Source organism: Strigops habroptila, chromosome 7 (assembly GCF_004027225.2).
Source record: "Strigops habroptila isolate Jane chromosome 7, bStrHab1.2.pri, whole genome shotgun sequence".
NCBI classification, from domain to species: domain Eukaryota; kingdom Metazoa; phylum Chordata; class Aves; order Psittaciformes; family Psittacidae; genus Strigops; species Strigops habroptila.
The window spans coordinates 29,994,179-30,010,179 of NC_044283.2; the positions used below are offsets into that span (position 1 = coordinate 29,994,179).

Consider the following 16,001-nt stretch of genomic DNA (forward strand, 5'->3'; position numbering starts at 1 on the left):
ATTGTGATAGCAGTACCTTTTTTCCTTCATATCTCAGTCCCTACTACAGCCTTTTCCCTTCTCCAATGTCAGATATAATAATTGTCACTGAACACTAGAGCAAATTATTCTTTCAGTATAAGAGCCACACTTAGTTACCTTTTGTTCCTACTGTGTCCTATCTGCATATTAATTATGAACTTTTATTACTGGCTTTGTTCTCTATTCATTTCAATGTCTTTTATATATATATATAAAAAAGCACATATATGTGTAAAAAAAGGCAGCTTAACTTTTGGCAATTTTTCAAGTTTTTACAACACCCATCTCTATTTTTGCATAAACAAAAACAAAATATTTTCAACAGCTAGGGAAAAGACTAGGCAAACAAGTTTCTGTCAAAATATGTGCACAAGCACTGAAATAACTATATAAACACCAAAATCAAATTCTGAAAACATAAATAGGAAGCATTTCCACTTTATTAAGAAAAAAAAACAATACTGAGAAAGTAACTAGAACCTGACATCATTAAAACAGCATAGGAATGAAGCTGGGTTTTTTACTCTACTGCATCTTCTCTCTTTTGATGAGCTGTGGTTTATTATTTGATTTCTGGGTAAAAGAGATAAACAGTCCCAGGGCTTTTGTTACTCTGAGCCTCCTCAGACAACTAACAAGTTAATGTCAAAATTCCTTTCTGATGCCTTTTTTTGGCTTCAGGCTTTTATAGAATAGATATTTTCCCATTTTAGTAAGCCACCCCTTAAAAGCCACAAACAATGGCTCTTACAAACCACCACATTGACCAATTTTCATCTCACTATGCTCAGCATTAGCTTGCAGGATAGTCAAGGGTATGTGAAGCTTGACACAAAAGATTAAAATAACACATTAAATTTGATTTTGCAATTACACCCAGAGAATAAAACCAAATTAATTTACCCCCTTATTTAGAAGATTATTGAGGGCAAAGCTATCTGCTTTTAACTACTGTCTGCCTCTTTTGTGCATGGATATTACCTATTAATGCACCATGTTTTAATGCACTATTACCCTAAAACCAATATTTGGGGATTATATTGGCAGTTTAGTTTTCCGAACTGTGTTCCTGTGAGGAAAAGTAGTGAGAGAAATATGAAGATTAAATTACTAAGATATAATTAATTTTCCTGATTCTAAGGCATGTATTCTTTTATGCTGCTTATCTCAGCTAATGAAAGCCAGATTTAATTAGTTTTTGGGATCTGACACAACAGGGCTTACCAGCTTTCATAAAGGATTGTAGAAAAACATTTTCTGAAAGCAAAATCACGCTATTATTTGAAAATATAAGATAGGAGAAAGATGTGACCACAGTGGTTGGGCACACAGGAAAGAATAATTTTGAATATCAATCAAATTTTATTTTTACACAACAATTTTTGATAGCAAATATTAGGGATGTTGCTCTGTCTGAAGACCTCAAAATCTGGATATAGAACAAAGAGTGTCTGAGGCAAAGTTTAAATATGTGAAGCTACTATGAATCTGACTTTCTCTTTTTGGTTCCCTGTCCAGAATATATTTAGCTAAAATCCCTGGACTTTGGGGGCCAACACTATGAATCTTGTGAGTATCAAAACCTTAATCCAAATTTTATAGTTCAGTTTCATGCCCAGTAATCAAGGTGGACAGAATTCTGTTTTTTAAATTCAGTTGTAAATTGTTTTATATATCCAAGATTTTGAGTAGTTTTCCAGCATACTTTTTTGAAGAAAAAAAAGAAAAAGTTATTATTTAAATACTCTCATATCTTTATGTCTGAGGTTTATTATTTGACCACAAATACATATTCCAACATTAAAAATATGGGATCATTTTTATTTTAATTAACAATCTAATGTAAATTCTTGTATCTTTCAAGTATACGAGTATTATCATAGCCTAATGTATTTGCATTTAGGCACTGCAACTCGCTGTCAAACTGCAGTCACCTGTGTCCACTTAAAAAAATTAATTTGAATGTCACCTCAGCAAACTCTCTACTGTCCCATGTTACTGTTAATTTCAGAAGTCGCAAAGCATGGGGATGCAACATTTGAAAAAATACATTGTTTTAGGACTGCCAGTATGGTCTAGTGGACACTTCTTTGGCTAAGTTTTTACTAAAACATTAAAAGGTGCCAGGGCCCAGGCCAGAGCCTGGTATTCAACCATATATGCAGCTAAATAGTTCTTGGCATATTTGAGACTCAGTTACAACTCTGCCAAACAATTTTCAGGCAGTATTTGCAGGGTAGCATGAGTCAAGGACCATTCCCACTCAGCATTTAGGATACAACTATTCTGTTTTAGAGGATACAATGATTTTACAGTATCAATGTAGTTGTATCAGTTGGGCTTGAGGACAGAAAATAGGTACAGTTATTGTTTTGTTTCTGTGACAGAGGTAGCTTCTGAGGCCACAGGGAGATGTCGTATCAGGGTTGGTGACCTATTTATTTGGATGTATTTGGCAAACAATCACCTAAATAATATTTCACTGCTTTCTGACATTTTTTTCAATTAGGAAAAAAAATAATTTCTTTTTTAGGAAAATGAATGTAGGGCTTGAACTTAAAAAAACACAACAGTTTGGTTTCTTTTTTTTTCTTAATAATTTGAAATAAGTTTAAAAGCCATATGGTAACGGGAATTTTTAAAGGGATACGTATGATCTGAGTGTCTAACTGTATTTTGCTGTCAGAAAATACCACACAAACCCAAAATTATTTATAGTTCTTTCAAGCTTTCAAGGTTAAATAGGGTCTGCAGGTTACCTTCTAGAAAGGTTCATGCCAAAACCCAAGAAATCTGTGTCCTAATGGTAATTTTCTTTTTTTTTAAAGATTAAAATGATTTGAGAGTTTTAAGAAATATCACTGAATCCTAAGCAATATATAGGAGGCATGTGTACAAAATCTTGCAGAACACAATACAGACTGAATATATTAAGAAAAAAATCACTTACACATAAGTTAATGCTGATTGACCAAACAACAAGGGTTTCTGTTTCATCTTTTTTTTTCATAAAAAAGTCTGGATTCAGTTCATTGTTAATGAGAGGGCAGAAAGCTGAATGGGAAATTCTCACTAATTTAAGTCCACCTTGGAAAAATGAGCTGAAGGATTGGTGGAGTTGGAAAACATTAAGCAACAATGGGCATCATGGCAGTGAATAAAGCCAAAAGACAAGAAAGAGGAATGCCTGATATGTAAGTTTCATAAGCCACATGAGGTGATTATAATCCCAATGAAATGAATCCTGAAGACACAGGGTTGTCTAGTTTACTACACATTTGCACTCTTTTTATTATTATTTACTTATTAGAAAGTAGACAAAGCTCCTCCTCCACATTCTTTTGAGTAGAACAATTTCCACCCTCTTATTCAAATCTTTGCGCCCTTGAAAAAAGAGAAGTTTTTTATGTTTCCACTTTGATTTCTGCTGGACCTCTTTTAACTAGATACCATACCACCTCAGAGGTCACCACTAATAAACATTTTTACAACTACTCTCAACAAAGACTGACAGGAGTCTTGGCAAGAGTAGGGTCCTCTGGAAGACCTCAAACCATTACATTACCTTAAAACGTTTACTGCAAATAATTAAACACAGACGTTTACTTCTTACACCTCACATACAATGATCAAACAATGATCATCCTAAACACCTTTACAAATATAGGGAAGGGCATTCAACAATGCTTTTCTGTGGCAAGTCATTGCAAACACTGATAGGCAGGTAAAGGGATAGGTATATTGCATGAATCATAGTAGAATTGAATCTAAGTCTATATGGTTTCACACCTGTTCTGCTGAGACGGACCTTTGATTTTCTGCAATTGTCATATATTCTCATTAGTTACATATATAAATGACAGGTTATTATTTACCAGTGCACATACCTGCACTTCAAGAAAAAGCTTTCACTATAAACCTTTCTATATTTTCTGTTTCTCAATCTGTAGATGCTTTAGTAACTTTTAGACTTGATATTTTACTATGTACTTATTTCTCCACTTTTGTGACTAGCTACTAATCCAGAAAACTTTGGACTTTTCTCATTTACAAATGTAGCCTGACTTGGAAATTAATTTTGTAAGAGTGTGTGTGTGTGTGTGTAGTATTTTAAGAACCCAGAAATACCAGTTGAAGAAAAAATTTGGGACTGTTTTTACTTTAACTTGACTTGCATATTCTGCAACAGCTATAAAAAATCAAAACCTGGGTCTGAATCTATTAAACAGTACTGTACTCACTTGACCTTAAACCCCCCTGACTATTCCAATCTCTGGAGAAAATATATTTCTCAAGGATTCTGCAGCAGGAGGCAAGTAATTTATAAAAAGAGATGTATTTTACATTTTCTGCGATAGAAGTTAGTGGGGTTTTTTAAAAGTTAGAACAAATTTGACTCTACTGGCATTTTGTATATGTGTGAATCATTAAGTAGGTAGTATATACTACTATACAGATATTTGCTTTTAATCGAGACAATTATTTTTGAGAATACTGGACTTTAAAATAACTTTCTGAACAACACCTACTTGAGGTCTTGGGAAGGTTCTGCTCTGATATGGGGTGTCTCCACAGAGTGCCCAAACACTGCCCCTTCCGTGCCTAAAATAGATAAATAAAATACAGTACAATTACTTTGGAAAATAACACATTGAAATGTATGACCACAAATTGACATTTTTAGGACAAGATGTCTGATTTAATCCTTTATTCATGATAACAAATGTTTCTTCATATTTATGTTTGCATTTTTATACCAAAATCGATGGATATAATGTGAAACTTTTTCTGCTTATTAGTAGATGAATTTCACATGCAAATCTGAAAGCATTTATAGATCCAAACTTTTCAGCATTGACTTGCCTGAATTCTCATCTCAACACTTGGGAAATGGATTGTTTTACAGATAAGGAAAAGAATATCATAGGTTTTTTTGACAAAACACATTCCAGAAGTGTCAACTATTTTTTGCACACCCTCATGTTAATTGCTTAAATTTAGATGCCAAGCTTTCAAAGGTTTTGAAATAACATAAACATTACATAAACTTTCGGCGGGCTTTTTTGTTTGTTTGGTGGGGTTTTTTTAAGAAAAAACTCAAAGAATATACATGTGCCTGTAAGCTTTTACTTTCCTTCTCTGAAGATGGTGTACTGGGCACTGTACTAATAAAAATAGCTAGAACTATTGTGTAAAAGTCCTTCCAACAGATAACCACCAGAAAAGGTGAAAGAACTGAGTAAAAACTTCTGTACAACAACTAATGCTTTTACCTTCCATCACTAGAAGTAAGACCAAGGAGACTGTCTGGGATAATTAAAAGTGATTACTAAATATTCTGGGTCTGACTGCTGTATTTCAACAACAAGTTTTCGTGCGTTCTGAGCCTTGAATTCTGAGTATGCTTAAAAATATACCCACAATATCTCACACTAGCTATATAAGAAATGCTCAGCCCAACAGAGGCACCACTTTGTTACAATATTATAAACATAATAAAGTATTTTCAATTATATAACATTTTATTTAAACATTTTACAAGTATGTTTAGAAATTTTGTCTTTTAAAGGAGACAAGATATATAGATATTTTTACAGTTAACCAACAACATGTAACCAACAACATGTAACCAACAACAACAAGCTTATCCTAGCAGGATCTGAAAGCAGAATGAGGCTGTAGAATGTTTAATTGATAATAACATTTTATAGCGTTAAAGAGAAAATGTCCTGAGCAAGAAGCCAAAAAAAATCTAACTAAATGTTAAACTAAAGTACTGTGATATAATCATCATTGTTCACCACCTTCTAAACTCCACTTTCATTTAAAAAAAAAAAAAAAAAAAAAAAAAATCCCTTCGTTGTAAAATACTCTACTGGTATTGAGTATCCAAGAAAGGAGGAGGGGATTTCTGAGAATAATGAAGTCCTAGGTTTTTATCTCCAGAAATCTATAAGCTTAACATATATCTTGGCAAAGCATACTGAAAACAATTTCATTACAACCGCTCCTTTGAAGATTTCACAAGAAAACAACTAAATCCACTTTCTATAACAAAACTTTACGGAGTGTTATGGAGAACCACAGGAGGGAAAAAAAAGCATATCTCTTAACATAAAAGTATTCACAGAAGTGCAGTGCAGAATCTATTTTTTAAACCTGATGTTGCCTTGCAATTCTGCTACCTTTAAAAGACAGGAATAGCATGTCCGTATAGACAGGCTTTCTCCCACTCAAAGTAATTCTCACCCCCACCTATAATGGCACACATGAAATTCTACAGGAGCTGGATCTCAGAAATTAAAAGAGTGTGCTTCCAGATTCCGTTCACCTTTTTCATCAGCAAAATTAAATATTTTCAAGACCAAGGTTTTTTCTATTTTTGAAGGTGGCAATTGGATATTGAGATATAAGTAGCTGAGCAGGATGCAGAATTGCCAGTCTTTACATATGAGAAGACCACAACTGTAACTTTTCAAAGAGCAGAATTAATGCAAAGATGTATAAAACATCACTGTTGTACGGGTCAGACACTAAACGCATCAGAAGTGCCAAAGATAATATGCGGCAAAGACTGATAACAAAAGATAAATGACAGCTTTTCTAAGCCAGAATTGGTATTTCCTCACTTTCAACAGCAGTTGTTTGGAAGATGAGAAGGCATTTCTTACCCAACAAAATAGAAATTTGAAAAGACAGACCAAATTTGCCCAACCAGGCTGAAAATCCAGGCAGGCAGAATTAAGGATAAACCAGAATAATTAAATAAAATATAATTAAAACTCGAAACAACCCAAATGTGCTCCTTTGGCTATTTGAAGATATAATACCACTTTTTTTTTTCTTCTTATACAGCCTCAAAAGTGAAAGAATAACAGTTCTCGCAGTAAATGCTTTATCCTCCAGCAAGTTCAAGAATATCTGCAAGTTCTTTTCTTTTATATTGGAAGAAAAGCAGGCACTTATAATTATCTTGGTTTTAGTAAGAAAGGTGAAAAATAACAGCCATCCAGAATTTACAAAATATTTTTTCAGAGTTAAACAGCAGGATCAAGAAAAATGGAAAGGGATTGTACAACAAATAGAAGACATGGCTCAACATTAGTTAAAAATATAGAAGGGAAGAAATGCTATAGGAAGATTTTCTTTATTTTTTAATTTACTATGTGTAAATCTGTAGTACTTTGATGGGAAGTTTCATCAGACAGTTCAATACTGCTTAGGAAATGGTGCTACAAACATACCTTTCTATGAATAATAAATAGAACAATATTAATCAGGATTCAAAGCGATTAGCATGGGGTTTTTTAATGAAAGAAATATAGTTTCAGTATTTAATGTTTTACAATGTTAAAACAATTATTTTTTTACAGAAATAAGACAAGGGTCTATTAACTGTATTCCCTGACTTACAGAATCATAACCAAGACCTACTTTGAGATGAGTGAAATTCTAGAGAGAGATGAATGCACAGGAAAAAAGAATAAAAAGAAACTACTTGAACCTTCAAGCCCTTTCAAGTACAGCTCAAAAGGAAGTAGTTAGGGAACTGAATTCAAAGGAACATGAGTTAGAATGGATAGCTATAAAAAGTGAACCTTTCAGAAGAAATAAAATAGCAAGGGCACCGAGTATGTGCAAAGGATGTAAAATCAAAACCATAAGTGTAACTGAATAAAATTACTCCCACCTCCAGGTTCCAGTGGAAGAGAATGAGTTAAGTAAAGACTTCACTAAGAAAGAAGCACCTGTGAAGGCAAACTTCTGGTCAAAGAATAAAGTCACTATACAGGTTGCTGAAGAACACTCAGCAGATAGTACAAGCCAGGCAAAAAGGCCAGAAGTCCAATTCTGTATTTATAGAGAAACCTCTCTATGCATAGCAGATTTATAAACACTAGAAACACCAGACCTATAAAACATACTACTTTTTGATACAGAGTAAATCAAAGTGACCCTTTTGCTACAATCAAAACTAGTTACACTTTCTCCTGAAACTGAATATTCAGAATTCAGAGAGATCAGTGTAAACTACTTATTTCTGGTCAATTCACTGGTTCCTGAAATTCAGCCTTTGGGAAATTACATGCTTCATAAAAATGAGGGAAGTACAATGCTGGTATTTGGTGCCACATTATATTTGCTCATGTATGTCCATCCTAAGGAAATTTTGTCATTTATTTAACCAGCAAATAATTCCTTTGTAATTTATGAGTTAGCTCACATAACCCTGGTACCTTTCAGGTGAAAAGAATGCCAGCTGAGGAGTTGATGAGCCAAGAATCAAAAAAACTAATAAATTTTGCTGTGAAAAATAACCCATATATTAGCATTATTCCACTCCTTCATATCATTCTGGTAAGCAAATCACCTCAAATGTACTGACAGCAGAATTGTGTAGCATTTTGATGTGTACAAATTATATGGCATTGCAGCATCACAGGCGCAGCCGTATCTTACTGCCTTCATCTTTCTCTAGGTATTCCAGAAATGTCAAGTAACAATATGAAGTACTAAGATTATGCAAGTATTAGGCTGTAATTTGTCTTTTGAGTGAGAGAGTTCAAGGAAGAGTTTGTAAAATATTTTTTTAAATATCATTTTTGAAGCTTGTAACTGTACTTACTCTAACTGTTCTATGATTCTATGATTCTACTTGTTGCAAACTCATTATCAAGTTAAAGCATCCACAGGCTTTACAGAGAAATGTGAGTAATTAATTAAGATTGTTTTACCATTGAAGAGACCTTGAAAACATAGACTTTATGTTCTAAAAGTCTAATTGCAATAAGAAAAAACAATTCTTAATTCTTTTACCATGTGTACACAGGTAAAATTTAAAAGTGCCTTTGTGAGATTAGATAGTTGTTGTTCAACACTATGACCTTGGAAGAGCTGATCACTGCCAGACTGAAAAAAAAAGAGAAATATTCAATTATGCAGATTAACAACCATAAAAAGGCCACAGAAAACGCTTGGTAATTCTTTTTTAAAAGCCCTTATTATAACTTATCTCAGGCTGATTAGAAACCCAAAGGAGTCAGAATGCAGCTTCTGGACCACATGTTGATTGTGCAGCTCTTCAAGACTTTCAATTTTAATAAATGGCTTGAAATGTAATTTAGGAAGGTGCTTGTATTAAAAAAAAGCACAATGCAAATGGATTTTTGCTACGGCGGTGTACATAAATAAAATGAAAGTAAGTAGGTTATTTTATGGAAACATGATTGGCATGATTGCTGGGATTTCAATCTTGCGGAATCCCTCAGCAGCAAGACTGACCAATGTTAAATAGTGAAGGTTTCAGGTATGACACGGATGTGGCCATATTGGAAGTACAGGTAGGAATCATAGAATAGGGTTGGAAAGGACCTTAAGATCGTCTAGTTCCAACCACACTCCCATGGGCAGGGACACTACAGGAAGCTATAGTATGGCCTGACTAGATGCAGCTGTTCACTTGTAAAGTAAATCATGAGCATAGAAATCTTCAGAGGTAAGCTGTTATTAAAAAGTAAATTCCAAAATGAATGATTTAGATTCGTTACTCAAAGCTGCCCAAGGAAGTCATGAATGCTCCATCCCTGGCAGTGTTCAAGGCCAGGCTGGATGGAGTCTTGGGTGACATGGTTTAGTGTGTGGTGTCCCTGCCCATGGCAGAAGGTTGGAACTAGATGATCTTAAGGTCCTTTCCAACCTTAACTATTCTATGATTCTATGACTAATGTTCGATACGTACTTTCTATATGGCAATCTTAACTACAGCAAGACTTTCACTAAACCTTCAATTTAGAATGAGCTCCCCGATAAATTAAAATTAAGTTTCCTTGCTGTGATAAATTTTGATCAAAGCGAATCTCAACTCCAGCAAATACTTGCAAAATTGCAACAGTTAGTATTTATCTTCTTAAATATCATCCTAACTTCTATTGAGTACAAATATTTGAAACATTACTTCCTAATGGTGGGCAGTTAAGACACCTCTTGTCTTGCAATGAAAATGAAACTGGATTATGCCTATGTGTTCAGTTGCTTATCCACAGTTTGAAGGTTCACATACAAAATCTATGTTTGGCCACCACTTGGTTCACTCTGCTGAAAAAGTTAATCTATTTGGAAAAAAAAAAAAAAGGAAAAAGGAAAAAATTGGACTGAGTTACATAATTCAATTAATAATTGGAAATAGCTATTTTAAATGCTACATTTGGGATGAAAAATGTTAATACGTTTGCATGAAACTGAGAGTCACATTAAAATTGAATATTTTTTCAAAATATGAAGGAAATTGTAAAATATGTAAGGGATTTACAAATAACAAGTTTTAAAACATAATTGCTTTCATAGCATCTTTTACTTTTTTTGCCCATGATGTATGACAGATGAAGATACACGACAATAAAAATGATTAACTACAACCATTTTCTGCTAGAATTGACACAGTCTCCTTGAAAAGTTACAACAGCGAAGTATATGAATAGATTTAAAGCTTACATTTAGATTTCACAGTAAATAATTCTTAAATCCAAAAAATCATCTTCTCTTCCTAGATACAGTCTGGATTTGCATTTTTCTGAAAATGATGTAAATGATTCTGGGTTTAAAATAGTGGAACAAAAATTGTTCTTCCCTACGTGGAAAAAAAGAAATCTTAATTGAATTATTTTTGTACTTAGTAGATCAAAAAGACTGTATTTTCACTTTGTTGTAGAAGATAACCCTTCTCAGTCTTATGCTCTAATGAATAGTTAATCAGTTACAAAACAGAATTGCTGCTTCCTTGATGAAAAATGAATGAATCTATGAATGAGAGCACTATCAAACAACAGTCAATAGCTTCATAACCAAGGAACTCACCTGGGATGTAAAAGAATGGGATATGAACTTGGATATCCTGAGTATAAAATGAAGGCTAATTAAATTATCTTATAATTTTATCTTGATTTTTACTAAAAGCAGAGTGTCATATATTTGTAAAAAATACTATGGAAAAATGTTAGAATCTGAGGGAGGGAAATGTGAGAATGAGAAAACTGTTTCTCACCTAGTTTCAAGAACAATCAGTGATAATTTCCCATTATGAAGCTTTCTGAAAATTCTATTATACTGCTGCCTACTTACAAAACCTAGCCAGGAATGTCTATCCAATTTGCTTCAAAGTTCAAAAGAATTAATTATTAAATTTTTATAAAAGGGCATTTGCCCTTCAGTTAAGATATTCTATAAATAAATGGTTTGATTTTGAGAAGTCAAAAGCTCAGAGGAATTTATCAGGAGTTTCTCCATTACATTTAAACATCTCATTAATTGCCTAAATTAGGAGTACAGATTATTTTACTTTATCTATAGCTAAAAAAGAGAAATTGGCATCTTTAGAAGTTAGTTAACTACTGATACTGGACTGAGAGTAGAGCAACAATGCACACAACCCAAATACCTTGAAGGTTTTTGTCTTCAACACCTGTTCAGCAGTTGGTATATCTGAATTTTATATAATTTAGGAAAGCTTGTTTGGAAATATCATTTCACCTACATCAGAAGTCATCTAAGTTACCCTCTGCATTAAAACTGATTCATAGGGTGCCATATATAAGTTTCAGTGGTCAGTTCTTTATGCCATATGTAAATGTGCTTTTATGTTCTTTGCCACTACTGCAGCATACTGAAAAACTGTTATGATTATGTGATAACTACTCCTGTATTCTTACAATTTTATAAATTGTTTTATTCATGCAAAAAGAAGCCACAAAGCAGAAGGTTCATTATCCAGATTTTTGAAACAGCTCTACTACATCAATTTAATGAATAGGAATTAACATACCGTTCATAAATTATAAATAAATATTTAGCCAAGTGCATTTGTGCACCCTGTAGAGGGCACTAATACACATAGAAAAACTCTATCATATGCAAGTATATAGTATGTATCTAAAAAGTCATTGTAAAAATGCCTTCAAATACTTCTGAATTAATAAAAAAATTTAAATGTGAGAAAAAACCATACATGTATTTCTGCAATGCTGAAACAGACATATGTTGATATAATGCATTTTGGTGCCTATTAGACAAAAATGTTAGTATCTCCAATTATTGAAAGTCTTTTTTTTTTTGCAGATGAGAAATAAAATGAAGCTATAATATCAGTTCCTCACAAGGTTGTTAGAAAGTTTCTATTTTATATTACCACTAGTTATCTTGATTATAACCTACTATGACTGTCTTTTTATTCCCACTCTGTATTAATGTTCTGGTTTTTTCTCTAGAAGTAAATTACCCAGATGAATACAGCACATTCAAACCTGGCATTACTGCAATGGAAAAGGGCTAATGACTTAACTTAGATAAGTCTTTACCATAGTTTTAAATGGAAATTCTGCAGCTGCAAGAGAGTGAATGTGCAACAGTAATTTTACCACTTAATAGTCTCACCTTCAAGTCAGCCTAGCAGTGAAGCCAGCCTTTTAAATTAGCTACAAAATGGAAGCAGGTGTATTTCAAATCAGCTAACGGCAATGACTGTAAACCACCAATGGTCATGTTAGCAAATATGTGTCTACATGGGATCACAGGAAAGCCAGCATATTTTCTGCAGCAAAGGACAAGATACTAAAGCATACTGCAATATGCTAAAGTTGGCCAAAATGCTCATCTTTTGCCAAAGACCTTGGCTGCTTTTGCAGGCAAAAACCACAAGAGACTTGCCACATACCTTGCAGAGGCTGTGGGAAGAGGGTTTATGGCAGTAATTTACTGCTAGATCTACCACTCCATTTTCGAGATGGGACTGAGCTGGTCACAGAGTAATTTATCAGTGCCAGTCTCAATACTCCCTTCTATGTCACCAAGGAGCTGTATCAGAACCCAAATTACAAGCATAATTCAGATTACCTGGTAAACCCTGCAACAGCCCAGCTCTGCTGTGAGTCTTGTGGCCTAACACTAGTCTGGTCTTTGCTCTTTTACTGTTTGTGAATCAGGACAGACTCAAAAATCACACTCTTGTCACTGCTGCAATAACCTATCATAAATTCACCCTAAGACTTTTAAGGTTTAAACACTTTTCATTGCCTTGCTACATACCAACACATGTCTGGTTAAAATTAGGAAAGCAGGCTTCACTTCTGCATGAAACTTCTGTGTAGTCAGTTGCCAAAGAAATTGGTTGTTCACGTCCTCTTACACTACATTTTGTTCGGGCACTTTCAGAATAGAATACTGAACACCAGGCATCAGGACTGTCCTGTCTAGGGAACAGAATGTGGTACAATTTGACGGTCATCATGAAATTAATCATTTTGCTTTACTGTTTTCAAGTTCAATGTACAGAAAGAATATATTTCCTATATCCAGCTGTCAACAAAAGATCTTACCGGGTTCAGAGACAGGTTAAGAAACAAAAAGGAAAAACTTAGTTATTTTGCTTTTTCTTCAGATCGACTATAAGAGGTATTTCTCTATATTATCCAGTTAACAAACTGTCATGATGCTTACCAATTCAGCCTTTCAGCTTTCACTGAAGAGATCCTTACTTGGAAAGACATCTATTCTTATATTCTTAAATCTTCCAAAGGAATTTATTTCTTTTAAATTCAACCTTCCTTGTCCTTTTGTCTCCCTCTGGCCTGCAGACATCTTATCATTGTAAGTAATATGTTCTGTTTTTTTCATCAGGATACTCCCCCTGCTCCTTTCCTTCTTTGTATTAAAAGTTCCTTTTAATATCTGTACTAATATTTCACATTAATACTTTGTTAAAATAAAACAGTTTTGACTTACAGTTACTTTTGCTGTCATGAAGGAAAGAAAAAAGAGTATTTTCATTAAGAATTCAAATTCAGAAACTCTAATTGGTCTTTTGCTTTCATCATAAATCTAAATATAAAAAAGGAGACAGGGCAAAGTATCACAGAAGAAAAAAAAAATAAAAAAAATTGCAACTATAAAAAGTCTGAAAACAGTCCTGACAGCTAAATCATGAAACAGACTTGTTGATAAATACTCTTTCTGCACAATATGCTTTATCTATCATGTTTTCTCTGCTCCACACTAGGAGTGTAGAACCAGATTAAAAAAGTAGTCCATCATTTGGTAATGCTGCTAAGATGAAAATAAAAATAATACAACTGGTTTGCTTAATATGAAAAGAAATATTTTTTAAAAAAGGTACCTCTCCCCTTTGATGTTTAATGAGAAAAGACTTTCAGATGTAACTACCAATCCTACCTCATGCTTTTGACCGTGAATCGGGAAAGGAATTTTTCAAGTGAACCTAGCATTCAGCTACTGCCAGTCTTTTGCTTTGTTGATCTTGGATACATCTTGGGTCTTAGCATGGTATCCAGGTACTTAAAAGTTTTACGTGCTGCTGCATCTAGACCTTTGACCACCATAACATACTTGCTTTGCAGAAAGTGATGCAGAAAAAGGACATGAAAAAGCACAATTCCTAGTTACATTGTAAGTGGTGTAACCTATAGTACTTGCTGTCACTTCTATCATACTTTATGTATCAGATTGGTTTAGAGTGATGATGACTTAAGGGCAAACACTCCACTTGAGCTGAATGACATTTTGGCAATTGTAAAGGCATAAGGCTGCCTGGAAGAACTGAAAGGCATTTGTGTGTGCATGATTGTGTGCTTAGATCTACGCTATCACAGTCTTTTTCTGAGCATGCTCACAAGATATGTTTGAGATGTTTTACAAACCTGCTAACAGCTTCAATGAAAACCATGATATTTGCTAAAGAATAGCTACCATAAATATGAATCCCAATGCTTTCTAAGTAGGAACAGCTAAACACATCCCACCATACACATTACTGATATTAATATTGACAGAATCAATACAAGTGTCCTTCATATAACAGTAAAATTAATGGTATGAATATTCACTTCAGTGTGAATGCTTCACTATGAGGGTGGTGAGACACTGGAACAGGTTGCACAGAGAAGTTGTGGATACCACATCCCTGGAAGTGTTCAAGGCCAGGTTGGACAGGACTTTGAGCAACCTGGTGTAGTGGGGGATGTCCCTGCCCATGGTAGCGAGTTGGAACTAGATGATCTCGAAGGTCCCTTCCAAACCATACCATTCTATGATGATGACGATTTCAATTTTAGGAATTAAAGTTTAACAAAGAGGTAAGAGGAAGAAAGACACTAATTTCTTAAAAAAAGGAGACTAGCTGAGGTTTGAAGAAATTGAGAGAGATTCCCCAAGAAGGATGCTGACTCTAATCTGAGAAGCCCATTTGAAAAGCTTCAGGGATTGCTTACAACAGAGGACAAAAGTAGGAGAAGAAGGTATATGGAGGATACGTTTCTAAGCCAGGAATAAGCACAGTATCACATAGCTGCTGAGAGCCACAGTAAATTCAGTCAGAATTTAGGGTCTATATCAATGCAATTAGCAGTTCCAAGACCATTGATGCTAGATTGTGTTTAGTTAGATTTCAAGTAAGGGGAAAACCTGTTGTGTATCCACATACAACATGCTATTTAGACTTACACTGATATGCTTGCCTGATCATGAGATCTCAGAAAAAGGAAGCTTCCCCCTGGAGAAGTGGCTGCTTGGAAAAATGGTTTGTCTGGTAGATGGAAAAATTTTGACTAGGAGTAGTAGTACATAATGAAATTCTGCTCTATTCAAAAGACTTGTGCTCATCTTAATGATAGGTCTGCCAAGAAAACAAAATATTCACAGAAGAAAAGAAATAAAAGAAAGAAAAACAGAAATAAAGCTGTTGACCAGTCATTGTTTGACAGAAATGGTCAACCCGTTACTGGTCAACAGCCGTATGGAAGGAATGAGAACTCTGAAGGACTTCCCTGGAACAAGCCAGAGCAGAGGTATTAAGCGTATGTGCTTCTCTCTGAAAGCACATGCTGAAAGGCAGCAGAGAAAGCCAAGAAAGTAGGTGCTGGTTCAGTGGCTGTACAAGTTCTGAGGCTGGACCTCAGAAGCCTTCTGTCCTGGTT

At 34.3% G+C, this 16,001-nt stretch overlaps 1 protein-coding gene across 12 annotated transcripts in view; it reads right to left on the reverse strand.

Annotated features, from left to right (window-relative positions):
- SGCZ (sarcoglycan zeta) overlaps positions 1–16,001 on the reverse strand; it is a 494,888-nt gene that overhangs the window by 56,736 nt on the left and 422,151 nt on the right. For all 12 annotated transcript variants that reach the window (XR_003992315.1, XR_003992314.1, XM_030492658.1 and 9 more), the window contains one exon: positions 4,551–4,623. Coding sequence is in view for 10 of the 12 variants with exons in the window: in XM_030492658.1 (XP_030348518.1) it covers positions 4,551–4,623 (73 nt within the window). In the remaining 2 variants the exon portion in view is untranslated. The remainder of the gene's footprint in view (positions 1–4,550; positions 4,624–16,001) is intronic.